General features: G+C 46.8%; 2 protein-coding genes across 5 annotated transcripts in view; one reads left to right on the top strand and one right to left on the bottom strand.

The window, feature by feature from the left end:
- The window catches only part of CRCP (CGRP receptor component), a 179936-nt gene extending 165885 nt beyond the window's left edge, over positions 1–14051 (bottom strand). Inside the window, exons 1-2 of one of the 2 annotated variants that reach the window (XM_063953843.1) lie at positions 13725–14051; positions 13394–13475 (exon numbers count right to left, since the gene is read on the bottom strand). In XM_063953843.1, the coding sequence (XP_063809913.1) occupies positions 13394–13475; positions 13725–13732 (90 nt within the window). In that variant the 5' untranslated portion in view covers positions 13733–14051. The remainder of the gene's footprint in view (positions 1–13393; positions 13476–13724) is intronic. The other variant, XM_063953844.1, reaches the window with a different exon arrangement.
- Positions 14052–14198: 147 nt separating this feature from the next.
- ASL (argininosuccinate lyase) overlaps positions 14199–20094 on the top strand; it is a 201269-nt gene continuing 195373 nt past the window's right edge. For 2 of the 3 annotated variants that reach the window (XM_063953842.1, XM_063953841.1), the window contains exons 1-2: positions 14199–14287; positions 16725–16777. In XM_063953842.1, coding sequence (XP_063809912.1) covers positions 16766–16777 — 12 coding nt within the window. In that variant the 5' untranslated portion in view covers positions 14199–14287; positions 16725–16765. The remainder of the gene's footprint in view (positions 14288–16724; positions 16778–20094) is intronic. The other variant, XM_063953840.1, reaches the window with a different exon arrangement.

The following is a 20094-nucleotide window of genomic DNA, read 5'->3' as shown; positions in this document are numbered from 1 at the left end:
TTCATTTAATTTATCTGATTCAGGAAAAACTACAGGTAGTTTTTTCACCTCACACATAATACCCTTTTTTGTGGTACTTGGAGTATCAGAAATATGTAACACCTCCTTCATTGCCCTTAACGTGTGGCCCTAAAAGAAAATATGTTTGTTTCTTCACCGTCGACACTGAAATCAGTGTCCGTGTCTGGGTCTGTGTCGACCGACTGAGGTAAATGGGCATTTTACAGCCCCTGACGGTGTTTGAGACGCCTGGACAGGTACTAATTGGTTTGCCAGCCCTCTCATGTCGTCAACCGGCTTGCAGCGTGTTGACATTGTCACGTAATTTCCATAAATAAGCCATCCATTCCGGTGTCGACTCCCTAGAGAGTGACATCACCATTACAGGCAATTTGCTCCGCCTCCTCACCAATATTTTCCTCATACATGTCGACACACACGTACCGACATACAGCACACACATAGGGAATGCTCTGATAGAGGACAGGACCCACTAGCCCTTTGGGGAGACAGAGGGAGAGTTTGCCAGCACACACCAAAACGCTATAATTATCCAGGGACAACCTTTATATAAGTGTTCCTCCCTTATAGCATTTTAATATATATATACATATCGCCAAATCAGTGCCCCCCCCTCTCTGTTTTAACCCTGTTTCTGTAGTGCAGTGCAGGGGAGAGCATGGGAGCCTTCCCACCAGCCTTTCTGTGAGGGAAAATGGCGCTGTGTGCTGAGGAGAATAGGCCCTGCCCCCTTTTCGGCGGGCTTCTTCTCCGGAGTTTTAGATATCTGGCAGGGGTTAAATACATCCATATAGCCTCAAGGGCTATATGTGATGTATTTTTCGCCATACAGGTATTATACATTGCTGCCCAGGGCGCCCCCCCCCAGCGCCCTGCACCCTCCGTGACCGCTGTGTGAAGTGTGCTGACAACAATGGCGCACAGCTGCAGTGCTGTGCGCTACCTGATGAAGACTGAGAGTCTTCTGCCGCCTGGTTCCGGACCTCTTCATCTTCAGCATCTGCAAGGGGGGTCGGCGGCGCGGCTCCGGGACGAACCCCAGGGCGAGCCCTGTGTTCCGACTCCCTCTGGAGCTATGTCCAGTAGCCTAAGAATCCAATCCATCCTGCACGCAGGTGAGTTGAAAATCTCTCCCCTAAGTCCCTCGATGCAGTGAGCCTGTTGCCAGCAGGACTCACTGAAAATAAAGAACCTAAAAACTTTTTCTAAGCAACTCTTTAAGAGAGCCACCTAGATTGCACCCTTCTCGGCCGGGCACAAAAACCTAACTGAGGCTTGGAGGGGGGTCATAGGGAGAGGGGCCAGTACACACCATGTGATCCTAAAAGCTTGCTTTTGTGCCCTGTCTCCTGCGGAGCCGCTATTCCCCATGGTCCTGACGGAGTCCCCAGCATCCACTAGGACGTTAGAGAAACAGGCGTGGAAAAGGCGGGTCCTTTCTGTCCAGAGGCAGAGGTAGGGGAAAAAGACTGCAACAAACAGCAGGTTCCCAGGAGCAAAAGTCCTCCCCCGCTTCTTCTTCCAAGTCCGATGCATGACGGTGGGGCTCCACAGGCGGAGCCAGGTACGGTGGGGGGCCGCCTCAAGAATTTCAGCGATCAGTGGGCTCGCTCACAGGTGGATCCCTGGATCCTTCAAATAGTATCTCAGGGGTACAAACTGGAATTCAAGGCGTCTCCACCCCACCGGTTCCTAAAATCTGCCTTGCCGATTGCTCCCTCAGACAGGGAGGCTGTGCTAGCGGCAATTCACAAGCTGTATTCCCAGCAGGTGATAATCAAGGTACCCCTACTTCAACAAGGCCGGGGTTACTATTCCACACTATTTATGGTACCGAAACCGGACGGTTCAGTGAGACCCATTTTAAATTTGAAATCCTTGAACACATACATAAAAAAAAATTCAAGTTCAAGATGGAATCGCTCAGGGCAGTTATTGCGAGCCTGGACGAGGGGGATTACATGGTATCCCTGGACATCAAGGATGCTTACTTGCATGTCCCCATTTACCATCCTCACCAGGAGTACCTCAGATTTGTGGTACAGGATTGCCATTACCAATTCCAGACGCTGCAGTTTGGACTGTCCACAGCACCGAGGGTATTTACCAAGGTGATGGCGGAAATGATGATACTCCTTCGAAAAAAGGGAGTTTTAATTATCCCGTACTTGGACGATCTCCTAATAAAAGCGAGGTCCAAGGAACAGTTGTTGGTGGGAGTAGCACTATCTCAGGAGGTGCTGCACCAGCACGGCTGGATTCTGAATATCCCAAAGTCACAGCTGGTTCCAACGACACGACTACTGTTCCTGGGTATGATTCTGGATACAGTCCAGAAAAAAGTGTTTCTCCCGAAGGAGAAAGCCAGGGAGTTGTCATCTCTAGTCAGAGACCTCCTGAAACCAAAACAGGTATCAGTGCATCACTGCACGCGGGTCCTGGGAAAGATGGTGGCTTCTTACGAAGCAATTCCCTTCGGCAGGTTCCATGCCAGAATCTTTCAGTGGGACCTGTTGGACCAGTGGTCCGGATCGCATCTTCAGATGCATCGCTTGATAACCCTGTCTCCAAGAACCAGGGTGTCGCTACTGTGGTGGCTGCAGAGTGCCCATCTTCTAGAGGGCCGCAGGTTCGGCATACAGGACTGGGTCCTGGTGACCACGGATGCCAGCCTTCGAGGCTGGGGGGCAGTCACACAGGGAAGAAACTTCCAAGGACTATGGTCGAGTCAGGAGACTTCCCTTCACATAAATATTCTGGAACTAAGGGCCATCTACAATGCCCTAAATCAAGCAAAATCCCTGCTCCTACAACAGCCGGTGCTGATTCAGCCAGACAACATCACGGCAGTCGCCCATGTAAATCGACAGGGCGGCACAAGAAGCAGGATGGCGATGGCGGAAGCCACAAGAATTCTCCGATGGGCGGAGAATTATGTACTAGCACTGTCAGCAGTGTTCATTCCGGGAGTGGACAACTGGGAAGCAGACTTCCTCAGCAGACACGACCTCCACCCGGGAGAGTGGGGACTTCATCCAGAAGTCTTCCAGATGCTGGTAAACCGTTGGGAAAAACCACAGGTGGACATGATGGCGTCCCGCCTCAACAAAAAGTTAAAAAGATATTGCGCCAGGTCAAGGGACCCTCAGGCGATAGCTGTGGACGCTCTAGTGACACCGTGGGTGTACCAGTCGGTTTATGTGTTCCCTCCTCTGCCTCTCATACCAAAGGTATTGAGAATAATAAGAAAGCGAGGAGTAAACACCATTCTCGTGGTTCCAGATTGGCCAAGACGAGCGTGGTACCCGGAACTTCAAGAGATGCTCTCAGAGGACCCGTGGCCTCTACCGCTCAGACAGGACCTGCTACAACAGGGGCCCTGTCTGTTCCAAGACTTACCGCGGCTGCGTTTGACGGCATGGCGGTTGAACACCGGATCCTAAAGGAAAAGGGTATTCCGGAAGAAGTCATTCCTACGCTTATTAAGGCTAGGAAAGATGTTACGGCAAAGCATTATCACCGCATATGGCGGAAATATGTTGCATGGTGCGAGGCCAAAAAGGCCCCAACAGAGGAATTTCAACTAGGTCGATTTCTGCATTTCCTGCAAGGAGTGAATATGGGCCTAAAACTAGGCTCCATTAAAGTACAGATCTCGGCTCTGTCGATTTTCTTTCAAAAAGAACTAGCTTCAGTACCTGAACTTCAGACATTTGTGAAAGGAGTGCTGCATATTCAGCCCCCATTTGTGCCTCCTGTGGCACCTTGGGATCTCAACGTGATGTTGAGTTTCTTAAAATCACATTGGTTTGAGCCACTAAAAACCGTGGATCTGAAATATCTCACGTGGAAAGTGGTCATGTTATTGGCCTTGGCTTCAGCCAGGCGAGTGTCAGAATTGGCGGCTTTATCATGTAAAAGCCCTTATCTGATTTTCCATATGGATAGGGCAGAATTGAGGACTCGTCCCCAGTTTCTCCCTAAGGTGGTGTCAGCGTTTCACCTGAACCAGCCTATTGTGGTGCCTGCGGCTACTAAGGATTTGGAGGACTCCAAGTTGCTAGACGTTGTCAGGGCCCTGAAAATATATGTTTCCAGGACGGCTGGAGTCAGAAAATCTGACTCGCTGTTTATCCTGTATGCACCCAACAAGCTGGGTGCTCCTGCTTCTAAGCAGTCTATTGCTCGCTGGATTTGTAGTACAATTCAGCTTGCACATTCTGTGGCAGGCATGCCACAGCCAAAATCTGTAAATGCCCATTCCACAAGGAAAGTGGGCTCATCTTGGGCGGCTGCCCGAGGCGTCTCGGCTTTACAACTTTGCCGAGCAGCTACTTGGTCAGGGGCAAACACATTTGCAAAATTCTACAAATTTGATACCCTGGCTGAGGAGGACCTGGAGTTCTCTCATTCGGTGCTACAGAGTCATCCGCACTCTCCCACCCGTTTGGGAGCTTTGGTATAATCCCCATGGTCCTTACGGAGTTCCCAGCATCCACTAGGACGTTAGAGAAAATAAGAATTTACTCACCGGTAATTCTATTTCTCGTAGTCCGTAGTGGATGCTGGGCGCCCATCCCAAGTGCGGATTGTCTGCAATACTTGTAAATAGTTATTGTTAACTAAAGGGTTATTGTTGAGCCATCTGTTGAGAGGCTCAGTTGTTTTTCATACTGTCAAACTGGATATAGTATCACGAGTTGTACGGTGTGATTGGTGTGGCTGGTAAGAGTCTTACCCGGGATTCTAAATCCTTCCTTATTATGTCTGCGCGTCCTGGCACGGTGTCCTAACGGAGGCTTGGAGGAGGGTCATAGTGGGAAGAGCCAGTGCACACCAGGTAGTCCTAAATCTTTCTAGAGTGCCCAGCCTCCTTCGGAGCCCGCTATTCCCCATGGTCCTTACGGAGTTCCCAGCATCCACTACGGACTACGAGAAATAGAATTACCGGTGAGTAAATTCTTATTTTTCTCTAACGTCGTAGTGGATGCTGGGGACTCCGTAAGGACCATGGGGATTATACCAAAGCTCCCAAACGGGCGGGAGAGTGCGGATGACTCTGCAGCACCGAATGAGCACCGAATGATCCTCCTCAGCCAGGGTATCAAACTTGTAGAACTTTGCAATAGTGTTTGAACCTGACCAAGTAGCCGCTCGGCACAGCTGTAATGCCGAGACCCCTCGGGCAACCGCCCAAGAAGAGCCCACCTTCCTAGTGGAATGGGCCTTAACTGATTTTGGCAGCGGCAATCCAGCCGCAGAATGAGCCTGCTGAATCGTATTACAGATCCAGCGAGCAATAGTTTGCTTTGAAGCAGGAGCACCAAGCTTGTTGGAAGCATACAGGATAAAAAAAGATTCTGTTTTCCTGACCCTAGCCGTTCTGGCTACATAAACCTTCAAAGCCCTGACCACATCAAGTAACTCGGAATCCTCCAAGTCAGTAGTAGCCACAGGCGCCACAATAGGTTGGTTTATATGAAAGGTTGAAACCACTTTTGGCAGAAATTGTGGACGGGTCCGCAATTCTGCTCTATCCGCATGGAAAACCAGATAGGGGCTTTTATGTGACAAAGCCGCTAATTCTGACACACGCCTAGCCGAAGCCAATGCTAGTAGCATGACCACCTTCCATGTGAGATATTTCAATTCCACCGTTTTGAGTGGTTCAAACCAGTGAGATTTCAGGAAACTCAACACCACGTTAAGATCCCAAGGTGCCACCGGGGGCACAAAAGGGGGCTGAATACGCAGCACTCCCTTCACAAACGTCTGAACTTCAGGTAGAGAAGCCAGCTCTTTTTGAAAGAAAATGGATAGGGCCGAAATCTGGACCTTAATGGAACCCAATTTTAGGCCCAAAGTCACTCCCGACTGTAGGAAGTGAAGGAAACGGCCCACCTGGAATTCCTCCGTAGGGGCATTCCTGGCCTCACACCAAGCAACATATTTTCGCCATATACAGTGATAATGTTGAGCCGTCACGTCCTTCCTAGCCTTTATCAGCGTAGGAATGACCTCATCTGGAATGCCTTTTTCCGCTAGGATCCGGCGTTCAACCGCCATGCCGTCAAACGCAGCCGCGTTAAGTCTTGGAACAGACAGGGCCCTTGTTGCAACAAGTCCTGTCTTAGAGTAAGAGGCCACGGGTCCTCTGTGAGCATTTCTTGCAGATCTGGATACCAAGTCCTTCTTGGCCAATCCGGAACAATGAGTATTGTTCTCACTCCTCTTTTTCTTATGATTCTCAACACCTTGGGTATGAGAAGAAGAGGAGGAAATACATAGACCGATTGGAACACCCACGGTGTCACCAGGGCGTCTACAGCTATCGCCTGAGGGTCTCTTGATTTGGCGCAATACCTCTGTAGTTTCTTGTTGAGGCGGGATGCCATCATGTCCACCTGTGGCAGTTCCCACCGACTTGCAAGCTGTGCGAAGACTTCTTGATGAAGTCCCCACTCCCCCGGGTGGAGGTCGTGCCTGCTGAGGAAGTCTGCTTCCCAGTTGTCTACCCCCGGGATGACCACTGCTGACAGTGCGCTTACATGATTCTCCGCCCAGCAAAGAATTCTGGTGGCTTCCGCCATCAAGACCCTGCTCCTTGTGCCGCCTTGTCGGTTTACATGAGCCACAGCGGTGATGTTGTCTGACTGAATCAGAACTGGTCGACCGCGAAGCAGGGTCTCTGCTTGACGTAGGGCGTTGTAAATGGCCCTTAGTTCCAGGATGTTGATGTGAAGGCAAGTCTCCTGACTTGACCACAGACCTTGGAAATTTCTTCCCTGTGTGACTGCTCCCCACCCTCGGAGGCTTGCATCCGTGGTCACCAGGACCCAGTCCTGAATGCCGAATCTGCAGCCCTCGAGAAGATGAGCACTCTGCAGCCACCACAGGAGAGACACCCTAGCCCTGGGGGATAGGGTGATTAACCGATGCATCTGAAGATGTGATCCGGGCCATTTGTCCAGTAAGTCCCATTGAAAGGTCCTCGCATGGAACCTGCCGAAGGGAATGGCCTCGTACGATGCCACCATCTTTCCCAGGACTCGAGTGCAGTGATGCACTGACACCTGTTTTGGTTTTAATAGGTCCCTGACTAGTGTCATGAGTTCCTGAGCCTTCTCTATCGGGAGATAAACCCTTTTCTGGTCTGTGTCCAGAATCATGCCCAGGAAAGGCAGACGAGTCGTAGGAACCAACTGCGACTTTGGAATATTCAGAATCCAGCCGTGTTGCCGTAACACTTCCAGAGAACGTGCTACGCTGATCAGCAACTGCTCTCTTGACCTCGCTTTTATGAGGAGATCGTCCAAGTATGGGATAATTGTGACCCCTTGCTTCCGCAGGAGTACCATCATTTCCGCCATTACCTTGGTAAATATTCTCTGAGCCGTGGAGAGACCAAACGGCAACGTCTGAAATTGGTAATGACAATCCTGTACCACAAATCTGAGGTACGCCTGATGAGGTGGATAAATGGGGACATGAAGGTATGCATCCTTTATGTCCAGAGACACCATAAAATCCCCCCCTTCCAGGCTTACAATGACCGCTCTCAGCGATTCCATCTTGAACCGGAACCTTTTTAGGTACATGTTCAGGGATTTTAAATTCAATATGGGTCTGACCGAACCGTCCGGTTTCGGTACCACAAACATGGTCGAATAATAACCCTTTCCTTGTTGAAGGAGGGGAACCTTGACCACCACCTGTTGAAGATACAATTTGTGAATTGCAGTTAACACTATTTCCCTCTCTAAGGGGGAAGCTGGCAGGGCCGACTTGAGGTATCGGTGAGGGGGCATCTCTTCGAATTCCAGCTTGTATCCCTGAGACACAATATCTATTGCCCAAGGATCCAACTCTGAGTGAACCCACTTGTGGCTGAAATTTCGGAGACGCGCCCCAACCGGGCCTAGCTCCGCCTGTGGAGCCCCAGCGTCATGCGATGGATTTTGTAGAGGCCGGGGAGGACTTCTGTTCCTGGGAACTAGCTGTGTTGTGCAGCTTCTTTCCTCTGCCCCTGCCTCTGGCAAGAAAGGACGCACCTCGGACTTTCCTGTTTTTCTGTGATCGAAAGGACTGCATTTGGTAATACGGTGCTTTCTTAGGTTGTGAGGAAACATATGGCAAAAAAATTGACTTCCCAGCCGTAGCTGTGGAGACCAGGTCCAAGAGACCCTCCCCAAACAATTCCTCACCCTTGTAAGGTAAAACCTCCATGTGCCTTTTTGAGTCGGCATCACCTGTCCATTCCAGAGTCCACAGGACCCTTCTGGCAGAAATCGACATAGCATTTATTCTAGAACCTAGTAGGCTAATGTCTCTCTGAGCATCTCTCATATAAAGGACAGCGTCTTTAATAAGCCCCAGGGTCATTAATATAGTATCCTTGTCTAAGGTATCAAGTTCCTCAGATAAGGTATCCGTCCATGCTGCTACAGCATTACACACCCAAGCCGACGCGATTGCCGGCCTCAGTAAGGTACCTGAATGTGTATAAATGGACTTCAGGGTAACCTCCTGTTTGCGATCCGCAGCATCTTTGAGGGTAGCCGTATCCTGTGACGGCAGGGGTACCTTCTTGGATAAGCGTGTCAAAGCTTTGTCCACCCTAGGGGAGAATTCCCAGCGTAACCTGTCCGTTGGCGGGAAAGGATACGCCATAAGAATCTTTTTGGAAATCTGCAGTTTTTTATCTGGAGATTCCCAAGCCTTTTCACATAAAACTCATTGAGCTCGTGTGAGGGGGGAAAAGTTACCTGCGGCTTCTTTTCCCCATACATATGCACCCTCCTGTCAGGGACTGGGGTTTCCTCTGATGTGCAACACATCCTTAATAGCTATAATCATATAACAGATGGATTTAGCCAATTTTGGCTGTAACTTTGCATCATCGTAATCGACACTGGAGTCAGAATCCATGTCGGTATCTATGTCAATAATTTGGGATAGTGGGCGCTTCTGAGACCCTGTCGGCCTCTGCGACATAGGATCAGGCATGGGTTGGGACCCTGACTGTCCTGAGGTTTCAGCTTTGTCTAACCTTTTATGCAAGGAATTAACATCATCATTTAAAACCTTCCACATATCCATCCAATCAGGTGTCGGTGCCGTCGGCAGAGACACCACATTCATTTGCTCCCGCTCTGCTTCCACATAGCCTTCCTCATCAGACATGTCGACACAAGCGTACCGACACACCACGCACACAGTGAATGCCCTTTTTGAAGACAGTTCCCCCACAAGGCCCTTTGGTGAGACAGAGAGAGAGTATGCCAGCACACACCCCAGCGCTATATAACCCAGGAATAACACAGTAACTTAATGTTAACCCAGTAGCTGCTGTATATTGTGTTTTTTGCGCCTAATTATGTGCCCCCCCCCCCCCCCCCTCTCCTTTTACCCTTTTCTACCGTGATCTGCAGGGGAGAGCCTGGGGAGCTTCTTCTCAGCGGAGCTGTGGAGAAAAAATGGCGCTGGTGAGTGCTGAGGGAGAAGCCCCGCCCCCTCGACGGCGGGCTTTTGTCCCGCTAAAATACATATCTTTTTGGCGGGGGCTCATACATATATACAGTGCCCAACTGTATATATGAGTACTTTTGCCAACAGAGGTCCATATGCTGCCCAGGGCGCCCCCCCCTGCGCCCTTACAGTGACCGGAGTATGTGAGGTGTGTTTGGAGCAATGGCGCACAGCTGCAGTGCTGTGCGTTACCTCATGTGAAGAACGGAGTCTTCTGCCGCCGATTTCGAAGTCTTCTTGCTTCTCATACTCACCCGGTTTCTGTCTTCCGGCTCTGCGAGGGGGACGGCGGCGCGGCTCTGGGATCGGACGACGAGGGTGAGATCCTGTGTACGATCCCTCTGGAGCTAATGGTGTCCAGTAGCCTAAGAAGCAGGACCTAGCTTCAGAGAGTAGGGCTGCTTCTCTCCCCTCTGTCCCACGATGCAGGGAGTCTGTTGCCAACAGAGCTCCCTGAAAATAAAAAACCTAACAAAATACTTTCTTACAGCAAGCTCAGGAGAGCTCACTTAACAGCACCCAGCTCGTCCGGGCACAGATTCAAACTGAGGTCTGGAGGAGGGACATAGAGGGAGGAGCCAGAGCACACCAGAATCTAAATTCTTTCTTAAATTGCCCATGTCTCCTGCGGAGCCCGTCTATTCCCCATGGTCCTTACGGAGTCCCCAGCATCCACTAGGACGTTCGAGAAAGGTAGATTTACCCACGGTAGCTGCTGATACTAAATCAGTAAGACCGTCACCGAAAAGTTCACCTCCCTTAAAAGGAAGAGACTCCATATTTCTCTTGGGATCAGCATCAGCATTCCACTGGTGAGTCCAGAACGCTCGCCTAGCCGCAACGGACATAGCATTCGCCTTAGCACCTAGCAGGCCAGCATCCCTTGCAGCCTCTTTCAAGTATGCAGCTGCATCTCTGATAATATCCAGGTAACGCTTGGTTATATCTCTATCCAGAGTATCCCAATCAGAAGACAAAGTGTCCGCCCACTTTTCAATAGCACTACTGACCCACGCAGACGCAATAAGAGGCCTGAGCAGCGTCCCTGTAGTAGTGAAAATAGCCTTTAGGGTAGCCTCCTGCTTAAGGGCCGTCGATTGAGCTGCAGGGAGGGCTACCTGTTTTGACAAACGCGCCAGGGCTTTGTCTGCTGTGGGGGGATTTTCCCACATATCCCTATCAGACTCGGGAAAGGGGTATGCCACTCTGATCCTTTTAGGAATCAGAAATTTTTTATCAGGGCTGTTCCTAATGCTATCAAAGAGAGCGTTCAGTTCGAAACAAGCAGGAAAGGTAACCGAGTGCTTCTTTTACTTGTAAATAAGGACCCTGGTTTCAGGTGTAATAGGGTCCTCATTAATATTCAATATATCTTTGACAGCAACAATCATATACTGAATACTCTTAGCCAATTTAGGGTCCAACCTAGAATCAGCATAATCGACATCGGCCTCCGAGTCCGTGTCGGTATCCGTGTCAACTAACTGGTCAAAACTACGCTTGTGCGACCCCGCAGGGTCTTGCATTTGTAATAAAGCGTCCTCCACTGATCTTTTTTACACCTGGGATTGAGATTCAGACTGATCAAATTTTTTATTTAACGACATGACACTAGCATGCAAGGCATTCAATGTAGTTAACCAATCTGCAGTCGGCGGTGCCGACAGGGCCACCCCCAAAACATTCGGTGTCCCTGATAAAGTATCCCCTGAAGAAGGATAATCTGCCTCCGACATGTCGACTACCCAGAGACAGCACACACACCAAGTCTGAGGGAACACAAAGGGAAATAGCCGGCTCACACCCCAGCGCCAAATAAGCAGGTCTGACCACACTAATAAATGTCCCAGAGCTGCTGCGCTTTACTTATAATAAATAAACATGCCCCCCCCCCTTCTGTTTTGAGCCCCCTGGTACTTGCTGCGGGTGAGGAAGGACCAGCGACTTCACTGAGGAGGAGGAAAATGGCACCAGTGAGCAAGAAGCCCCGCCCCCAACATGGCACGCTTCGTCCCACTTAATTTTATTTATTTATCCTGGTGGGGGTATTGCGGACAGTGCCTGGGCACTGAATATCATTGCCAGCCAGTTTATAGAGGTAAGAAAAACAAAAGGGATTTTTCCCCACGCACTCTGCTGGCTGTTAGTAAGAAGAACTATATACTATGTAATAATAGAAAATTTAGAGCTCTTCGTTACATATGTTTTGCAAAAGATATGATAAGCCTCCAGGCCACTTCACGGCTGCTCTATTACTGGAGGTCCCTAACTAAGCATAAGTCCAGGGCCTGGACCCCACAAAGTCGGCTCAGGCCCGGCCACCCTAGGGCAGCACACCATTAAGATACTAAAGTGTTAATATGTGTTAAGAAAGAAAGCTTTGGGTTAGAAAGTGCTACAAAAATAAGGGTGTTAATAAAATACTCAAAAGAGTAATATTAGTGGAAAAATAAGAGTGTTACATAAGTGCTAGATAAATATTATGGCGTGCTACCCCCAAGGTAGCCCAGTCACACCAGACCCGGGGGGTACCATTCCCCAAACTCACGCACAGCATAATAATAATAATAATAATAATAATTAATAACATCCACTATGGGTCATACAATTGCTTAATGTATGGCCACATGATAATGGCACATACAAAACATATCCAGATTGAGAGCTAGCTTACCTGGAGGCACCCCTGTATCCTCCAAATGGCACCACAGGACCCAGCATGCCCTCCTAATGCTGGCTGGCGGTGTGACCTGAACGGGAGCCTGGCGCACACTGAGCAAGCCGCTGTGCAGTACCTCTTATATGCCGTCTTTTTGAAGATGTCTTTTCCTCAATACTCACCTGTCTTCTGACTTCTGGCTGAAGAGGGGGGACGGCAAGCTGTGGGAGGGAGCATCCAGGAGAGCCCGTCGTTCATCTCCCCTCAGGAGCTGAAGGCATCTTGTCAGCAGCAGCAGAGCCCTGAAACTCATTAGAAGTGGGTCTAGACTGCTCTCCCCTCTTTCCCACGAAGCAGGGAGTCCGTAGCCAGCAGATCTCCCCAAAATGAAAAAACCTAACATTAAGTCTTTTCAGAGAAACTCTAAGAGCTCCCCGAGTGCCCTGTGTCTCGTCCGGGCACATTTCTAAAACTGAGTCTGGGGAGGGATATAGAGGGAGGAGCCAGGTCACGCCCCTTTGAAAGTCTTGAAGTGCCCATGTCTCCTGCGGATCCAGTCTATACCCCATGGTCTTTTGAGAGTGCCCAACATCCTCTAGGACAAAATAGAAACTCATGTTGACCTAAAGACCCTGTCGACCAATAGTGGTCGACCTAGTTACTATCTACTTTCCATACCACACCCATTCCTCAAGTCCAGCCACATGCCTCCTGGTATCCTTCTTGCTCCTTGTATCTCCTCCAGCCACAAGCCCTCTGCGTCTCCTGTGCCAGCCCCCTCCAATTTACCTTCCTCGTTGAGAGATGTATTTCAATCCAGATTCCAGGAGAACCCTCCTGCAATTAGGGCAGCTGGGTACACAGGCCAGTCGGGCACACACACATACAGAGCGTGACGGCTTCAGTGCTAATGGCACTTAACAGGCGGGATGCAGCAGGGGGCAGAGCTTTGCAAAGGCAGCCGGGCATGTGCAGCAGCTCCCCCCATGGACATTTCCGCATCTCTATCACTATCTACTCACACATGTACAGAATGGTGAATGCTGCCCGATCGAAGTTAAGCTCGTAACGCATCAGGTGGTAAACTTGGAACACAAAATTACCCATGGCCTCAAGTTTGACACGTCTGATCTAATGCAACTGTAGCATAATAGCAGGTTCACACATCTTGTAACTATAGCCCACCTTTCGAAACACACACTGGGTAATGTAAGCTTTGTATATGCATACCTCGTAATTGCTTAGGAGAGCTGCATTTGCATCCTGTCTGAAACACAAACAAGAAATGCTTCAAATTAGAAAAGAAAAAGTAATACATTAATCCCTGTGCGTTTCATCACATCACAATATATCCTGCTGCCTCCCCTGCCAGCTGCAGAACATCTGCCAGCACTGGTGCATGGGACGCCGCACATGAAGAGGCACGGCTTCCCGGCTGGTGTGCACACTGACACTGCCGTAGTCCATGTATACTGTGATGTGCCACACAGTAACCCTGCACGTCCATGGTACTTACACTTCCATGGCACCGGCGTCCGTGTGTCTACAGAGCGGTCCTACCACATATCCATTCCCCCGGAAAGAAACTAAGCCGCTGCTACAGTGGTTCCGAGCAACGTTCCGTCACCACTAATATGGTTATTTGAAACTTTTCTCGTTGCCTAGTTACATGTTACTGTTCTGTAATTCGGCGAAAATGAGCAAATTATATATATTACTAATGTCACAGAATGTGTCTATGCAGCAGCTATTACACATAGTTTAGATAAGGTACGAGACGGTGTATGAGGCGGCCGCCCGCCAGGTAAAGCCTTCCCCCTGTGCTGAGGTCTGCAACACTATTATAGCTACAGTACCAGTGAATGTGATAGCCAGCAATGTTATCACATGTATAGTCAGATCAGCCCAGCCTCCCCTGACCCCCGCTGTGATTGGGCGCTAGGAGGCGGGGGGCTGCACATGACACAGCGGCTGGCAGGTATGCGGCTTCTGCTTCAGTCCAATCAGCGTCTGGCCTGAGCCAGAGCTACAGAAGGAGAAGCTGCTCCAGGGGGAGGAAGCCCGCACAGCGCCGCACAGGTGAGAGACATATACAGTAGTAAGTGCCGGTACTGTCCGTCCAGGACACACTATCTATCCTGTAATATAAATGCATTGTTAAGTACTGTCAGTGTACGAGTCGTTCTGTAAAGTCCAGAATGAACTCTGTGCTGCCAGCTGCAGTCCTAGAATTGAGAGGTATGCTCTCATTTGCAAAATCTGCAGGTGTACAGAGCAATTCTACTCAACAAATGCACCTAAATGCGTGTGTGTATATGTGTGTATATATATATGTGTATATATATATATATATATATATATATATATATATATATATATATATATATATAATGCACAGTAGTTCCCAAACTGGGGCAGATGTGTGAAGAACCAGTGATAAGTGGAAAGTGGTAACGCACCAGCCAGTCGTTACGGGTTTTAAAAATGACATTAGGAGCTGATTGGCTGGTGCGTTATCACCTTCCACTTATCACTGCTTTATCACTTCTCCAGGCCTAATACATCTGCCCCCCATGGGTGCCACAGGGCACTTATATGGGTGCCACTGCCACCTGTTGTTGGTACTTAAATAAATCAAATTATTTATCCATGTGATTGGCAAAACCAGTGCTGGTGGCTGACGATCATATAATATGTGGACAAACAAGTGCAACCCTGTCCACCACCACTTAACAGAACGTAAGTATGGCCAGTAAGTACAGTGTACTTTATTTAAAAAAAAAAAAATCTGCATTTTTCAATAAGAAACTTTTGGTCTAGGGATGCCGTGGTAAAAATGGTGATACTCTAGGGCGTTGTGATCCATTCCTACAATTATTTATATAGTGCACATAATATCATGCAGGGCTCTATAGAGAATATTTAGTCAATCCCTGCTAGAGATTCTGATTTAGGTGAAAAGAAAAAAACAACAACTTTGCACCTTGGTAAAACCATGGTGCACTTCAGGTGTGTCAGACACAAAATGTACAGAGAGATTTAAGATGGGTACACACTTGAGCAACGGACACTCATTCTGACATCAGAACGAATGCCTGTCAGCCCAGCCCGTACACATTGTCATGATGTTAATGAACATGTTATGTCCTTCATTAGCATACTACCGACGGTGGGCACCCGCATATCAGGCATACACACTGCCCAGTATGTGCCGGTGTGAGCAATATGTCAGTCTGATCATGACATATCGCTCAGTGTGTGCCCAGCTTAAAATTTTAGAGGAAGGTATTCAAACTTCAGTCTAAATTGCAGTGTACAAATAAAACAGTCCACTATTTGTGGTCTACATGCAAAAGCAGCCAGTATTTATCCTGCATGAAAAAAACAACTGTACAGGTTGAGTATCCCATATCCAAAATGCTTCGGACCAGAAGTATTTTGGATATCGGATTTTTCTGTATTTTGGAATAATTGCATACCATAATGAAATATCATGGTGATGGGACCCAAGTCTAAGCACAGAATGCTTTTATGTTTCATATACACCTAATACACACAGCCTGAAGGTCATTTTAGCCAATTTTTGTAATAACTTTGTGAATTAACCAAAGTTTATGTACATTGAGCCATCAGAAAACAAAGGTTTCACTATAAGTCTCACTCAAAAAATTCAGTATTTCGGAATATTTGGATATGGGATACTCAACTTGTATTTGCATTGCAAAATGGTGCAAAGTAAACTGCTTTTATAAAAATGTTTTTAAAGAATTGGCCTGAAAGCCCAAGACCGGACACCCTATTAGACAGGGATGCTGGTATGGAACTAGTATTGCCAGGGAGCCAGCATACATATTTGTCAGTTATGATAGTGCTGACATTGCAAGTTTTACCTTGCACACTATAAACTTTCGATGCTGATGGACACGATGTACCATTCTAGAAAGATTCACCATGCTGAAATGAATCAGTCCTTTAGTAGTGAACATATGACCTTACCAAGAGAGAAAGACAACCTGGGTGAGGGTTGTGGTTTGTTCCAATGAACTTTGGGAGCTGTTTTTTTTTCTCTCCAAAAACAGGAATAGCTGCATACAATAATGCACTTAAGGTAAGGGTCTTGTTGTGTCCTGATAATATAAAGATAAGGTTCTTAGTGGGGATGTAGTTGGGATCCCGGCAGTCAGAATACAGGTGCCGGAATCCCGACAGCTGTCAGAATCCCAACAGACGGAATCCTGAGCGTAACTATACATGTTAGGGTTAGACTGCGGGGAGGTTAGGGTTAGGATTAGCATAACCTTCCTCCTGCACTCCTGTCAGGATTTCAAGCAGTCAGATTGTCGGTGTCTGTATTCTGACTGCTGGCATCCTGACTGCCGGTATCTCATACCCAACCTTTTCAGTCGGTGATCAAATATATTAACGCACGTTAAGTGTGTGCCTGTAGTTATGACTAAAGAAATTATATTTTATGTTTAAGATAAACCTATTTAACTTTTTTATTGTAATCTTTCAGGTTTCTGTTTGTGTAGTTGAAGACATCCTCAAATCAACAAGATGGCGTCAGAGGTATTCTTTTTAATTATCTTAATAATTTAAAATATTAGTTCAGTATGGTGAATACATATTATATATTGTTTAATCTTAATTAGACATTCCCAAAGTACTTCACTAGTCCGTGTTTTAAAGATAGCCATGCTTGAGCAACGTGACTTAATTTGTACATCAGTCAGTTTAATGTATCCATACAGTATGTGCTTAACTATGAATATCCTTAAATAATGTGGTACTGTTAGGCTGTCTTGAGGGCCGACTTTGTGACCCACCGATCTAAACTGAGCCCAATGTAATGTTAAATGCATTGCCTCCATATACATATGTATACATTTATTTTAATTCTCACATTGTATTCACCACCCACTAGTCAAAAGCATTGTGATTTTGATGCCATAAACCATGGGTCTTCAACCTGCGGCCCTCCAGCTGCTGTGGAACTACACATCTCAGCATGGCTTGCCTCAGTTTTAGCATGCCTTAATACCAAAACTGTGGCAGAGCATGCTTGTATGTGTAGTTCCACAGCAGCTGGAAGGCCGCAGATTGAAGATCTATGCCGTAAACTGAAGATAGGGTCATAGTACCAAGGAAAATTTAAATTTTCTATACTTATTGAAGGCCTTCTACCCAATGGGTATACTAGATGAGGAGAGGGGAGAACACCCCTTACTCACCCCTGTCGGCTTTTTCACCAGTGGGATCCCGGCGTCTGTATTTCGAACGCCCGAATCCCGTGCAACGGGAATTCATACTGATCCCATTTAAGGTATCACCCTTAAAAAGCATGCAGAAACAGCAGATTCCACCTGATTTTTAGAACTAATAATGTGGAGATAATATCAAATACTAAAGTAATAAAAATAAGGCAGATGAAAGTACATTTACAGAGGAGAAGGTCCTAACAGAACTTTCAAGACTAAAAGTGGATAAATCAATGGGACCAGATGGGATACACCCAAGGATACTCAAAGAGCTAAAAGATGTGCTGGTTACACCTTTAACAGAATTATTTAACCAGTCACTAAATACAGATGCTATTCCAGAGGACTGGAAAAGAGCAAATGTAGTTCAACTGCACAAAAGTGGAAGCAAGGAAGAAGCAAGTAACTACAGACCAGTAAGCCTTACATCAGTAGTAGGGAAAGTAATGGAAAAACTATTAAAAGAAAGAGTTGTGGAATATCTTAAATCAAACAACTTACAGGATCCAAAACAGCATGGATTTACTGGTGGGAGATCATGCCAAACAAATCTTATTGACTTTTTTGACTCTGTGACGAAAATAATAGATCAAGGGGGAGCTGTAGATGTAGCATATCTAGACTTTAGTAAGGCATTTGACACTGTCCCACATCGCAGACTGCTAAATAAACTTGAAAGCGTGGGGGTGGATTATAAAACGGTTAAATGGATAAGAACCTGGTTGCAGGATAGGAAACAGACAGTTGTAGTAAATGGAGTTCAATCTATGGAGGGAAATGTTACCAGTGGAGTACCCCAGGGATCTGTACTTGGTCCAGTTCTCTTTAATTTTTTTTAGTTCTCTTTGTTGGTGACATTGCAGATGGTATTGAAGGGAAGGTATACCTTTTTGCAAATTATACAAAGATATGCAACGGGGTAGACACACCGGGAGGGGTAAAACAAATGATTGATGACCTAGGTAGGCTTGAGAAATGGTCAAGAACGTGGTAACTACAGTTTATTGCTAAAAAATGCAAAATCATGCACTTGGGTCTCAAAAACCCAAAGGCTAAATATAGTATCAAAGGTACTATAATGGAAACTACTGAGGAGGAAAGGGATTTAGGAGTCACTATTTCAAGTGACTTGAAGGCAGGAAAGCAATGCAACAAAGCAATGAGGAAGGCAAGTCAGATGCTTGGTTGCATAGGGAGAGGAATCGGTAGCAGGAAAAAAGAAGTGGTAATGCCACTGTATAGGTCATTGGTGAGGCCCCATCTGGAATCCTGTGTCCCGTTCTGGAGACCATATCTCCAGAAAGATATAAATACATTAGAGAGTGTACAAAGAAGGGCAACTAAAATGGTGCATGGCCTACATCACAAAACTTACCCGTAAAGGCTGAAAGATCTTAACGTATAGTTTGGAGGAGAGAAGGGAAAGGGGCGACATGATAGAAACTTTCAAATATATCAAAGGTCTTAACAAAGTTCAGGAGGGAAACATTCTTCAAAGGAAGAGAAGTAATAGAACTCGAGGACATACACGGAGACTGAAGGGGGGAGGTTCAGGGAAAATTTAAGGAAAAATTACTTCACAGAAAGGGTAGTGGATAAGTGGAATAGCCTCCCATCAGAGGTGGTAGAGGCTAAGACTGTAGAGCAATTTAAACATGCTTGGGATAGACATATGAATATCCTTACAAAGAATTAAGGTTCAAAAAGAGTTGAGATTGCCTAAAGGATGAAAAAAAAGGGGCAGACTAGATGGGCCAAGTGGTTCTTATCTGCCGTCAAATTCTATGTTTCTATATAAGTAGGGGAAACCTTGGGAAACAGCGATCATAATATGGTCATATTCGATATTCGGTTTCAAAAGCTTCACTATAAGGGTTCAACAAACATTTTGAACTTTAGAAAAGCTAATTTTGACATGCTGAAACAAGCATTAAAGGACATTGGGGGTAATTCTGAGTTGATCGCAGCAGGAACTTTGTTAGCAGTTGGGCAAAACCATGTGCACTGCAGGGGAGGCAGATATAACATGTGCAGAGAGAGTTAGATTTGGGTGGGGTGTGTTCAATCTGCAATCTAAATCGCAGTGTAAAAATAAAGCAGCCAGTATTTACCCTGCACAGAGACAAAATAACTCACCCAAATCTAGCTCTCTCTGCACATGTTATATCTGCCTCCCCTGCAGTGCACATGGTTTTGCCCAACTGCTAACAAAGTCCCTGCTGCGATCAACTCAGAATTACCCCCATTGACTGGGATACTTTGTTTCATGGTAAAAACACTGCAGAAATGTGGGATGCTTTTAAAAGTTTGCTCGATAAATATACTGATAAATTAATTCCCATGGGCAGCAAACACAGGAGTTCTAAATACAAACCAGTGTGGCTTAGTAAGAAGGTTAAGGATGAAATGGCTAAAAAGAGGTGCGCTTTAAAGTGTTCAAATCACATGGGAAGTAGGAGTCATTCCGCTACTAGAAGTACTGTAACTGGAAATGCAAAAAATAAATCAGAACAGCTAAAATAGAAAACGAAAAGCAAAAAGCTAAGAAGAGTAAAACAAACCCTAAAAAGTTTAAGTATATAAACGGTAAAAGGTTAAAAAAAAGAATATAAGACTTTTAATAGGAGA

This window comes from Pseudophryne corroboree, chromosome 2, assembly GCF_028390025.1.
Source record: "Pseudophryne corroboree isolate aPseCor3 chromosome 2, aPseCor3.hap2, whole genome shotgun sequence".
Lineage (NCBI taxonomy): Eukaryota > Metazoa > Chordata > Amphibia > Anura > Myobatrachidae > Pseudophryne > Pseudophryne corroboree.
The sequence above is the reverse complement of the archived record's forward strand: the minus strand, read 5'-3'. Positions and strand labels throughout refer to the sequence as shown.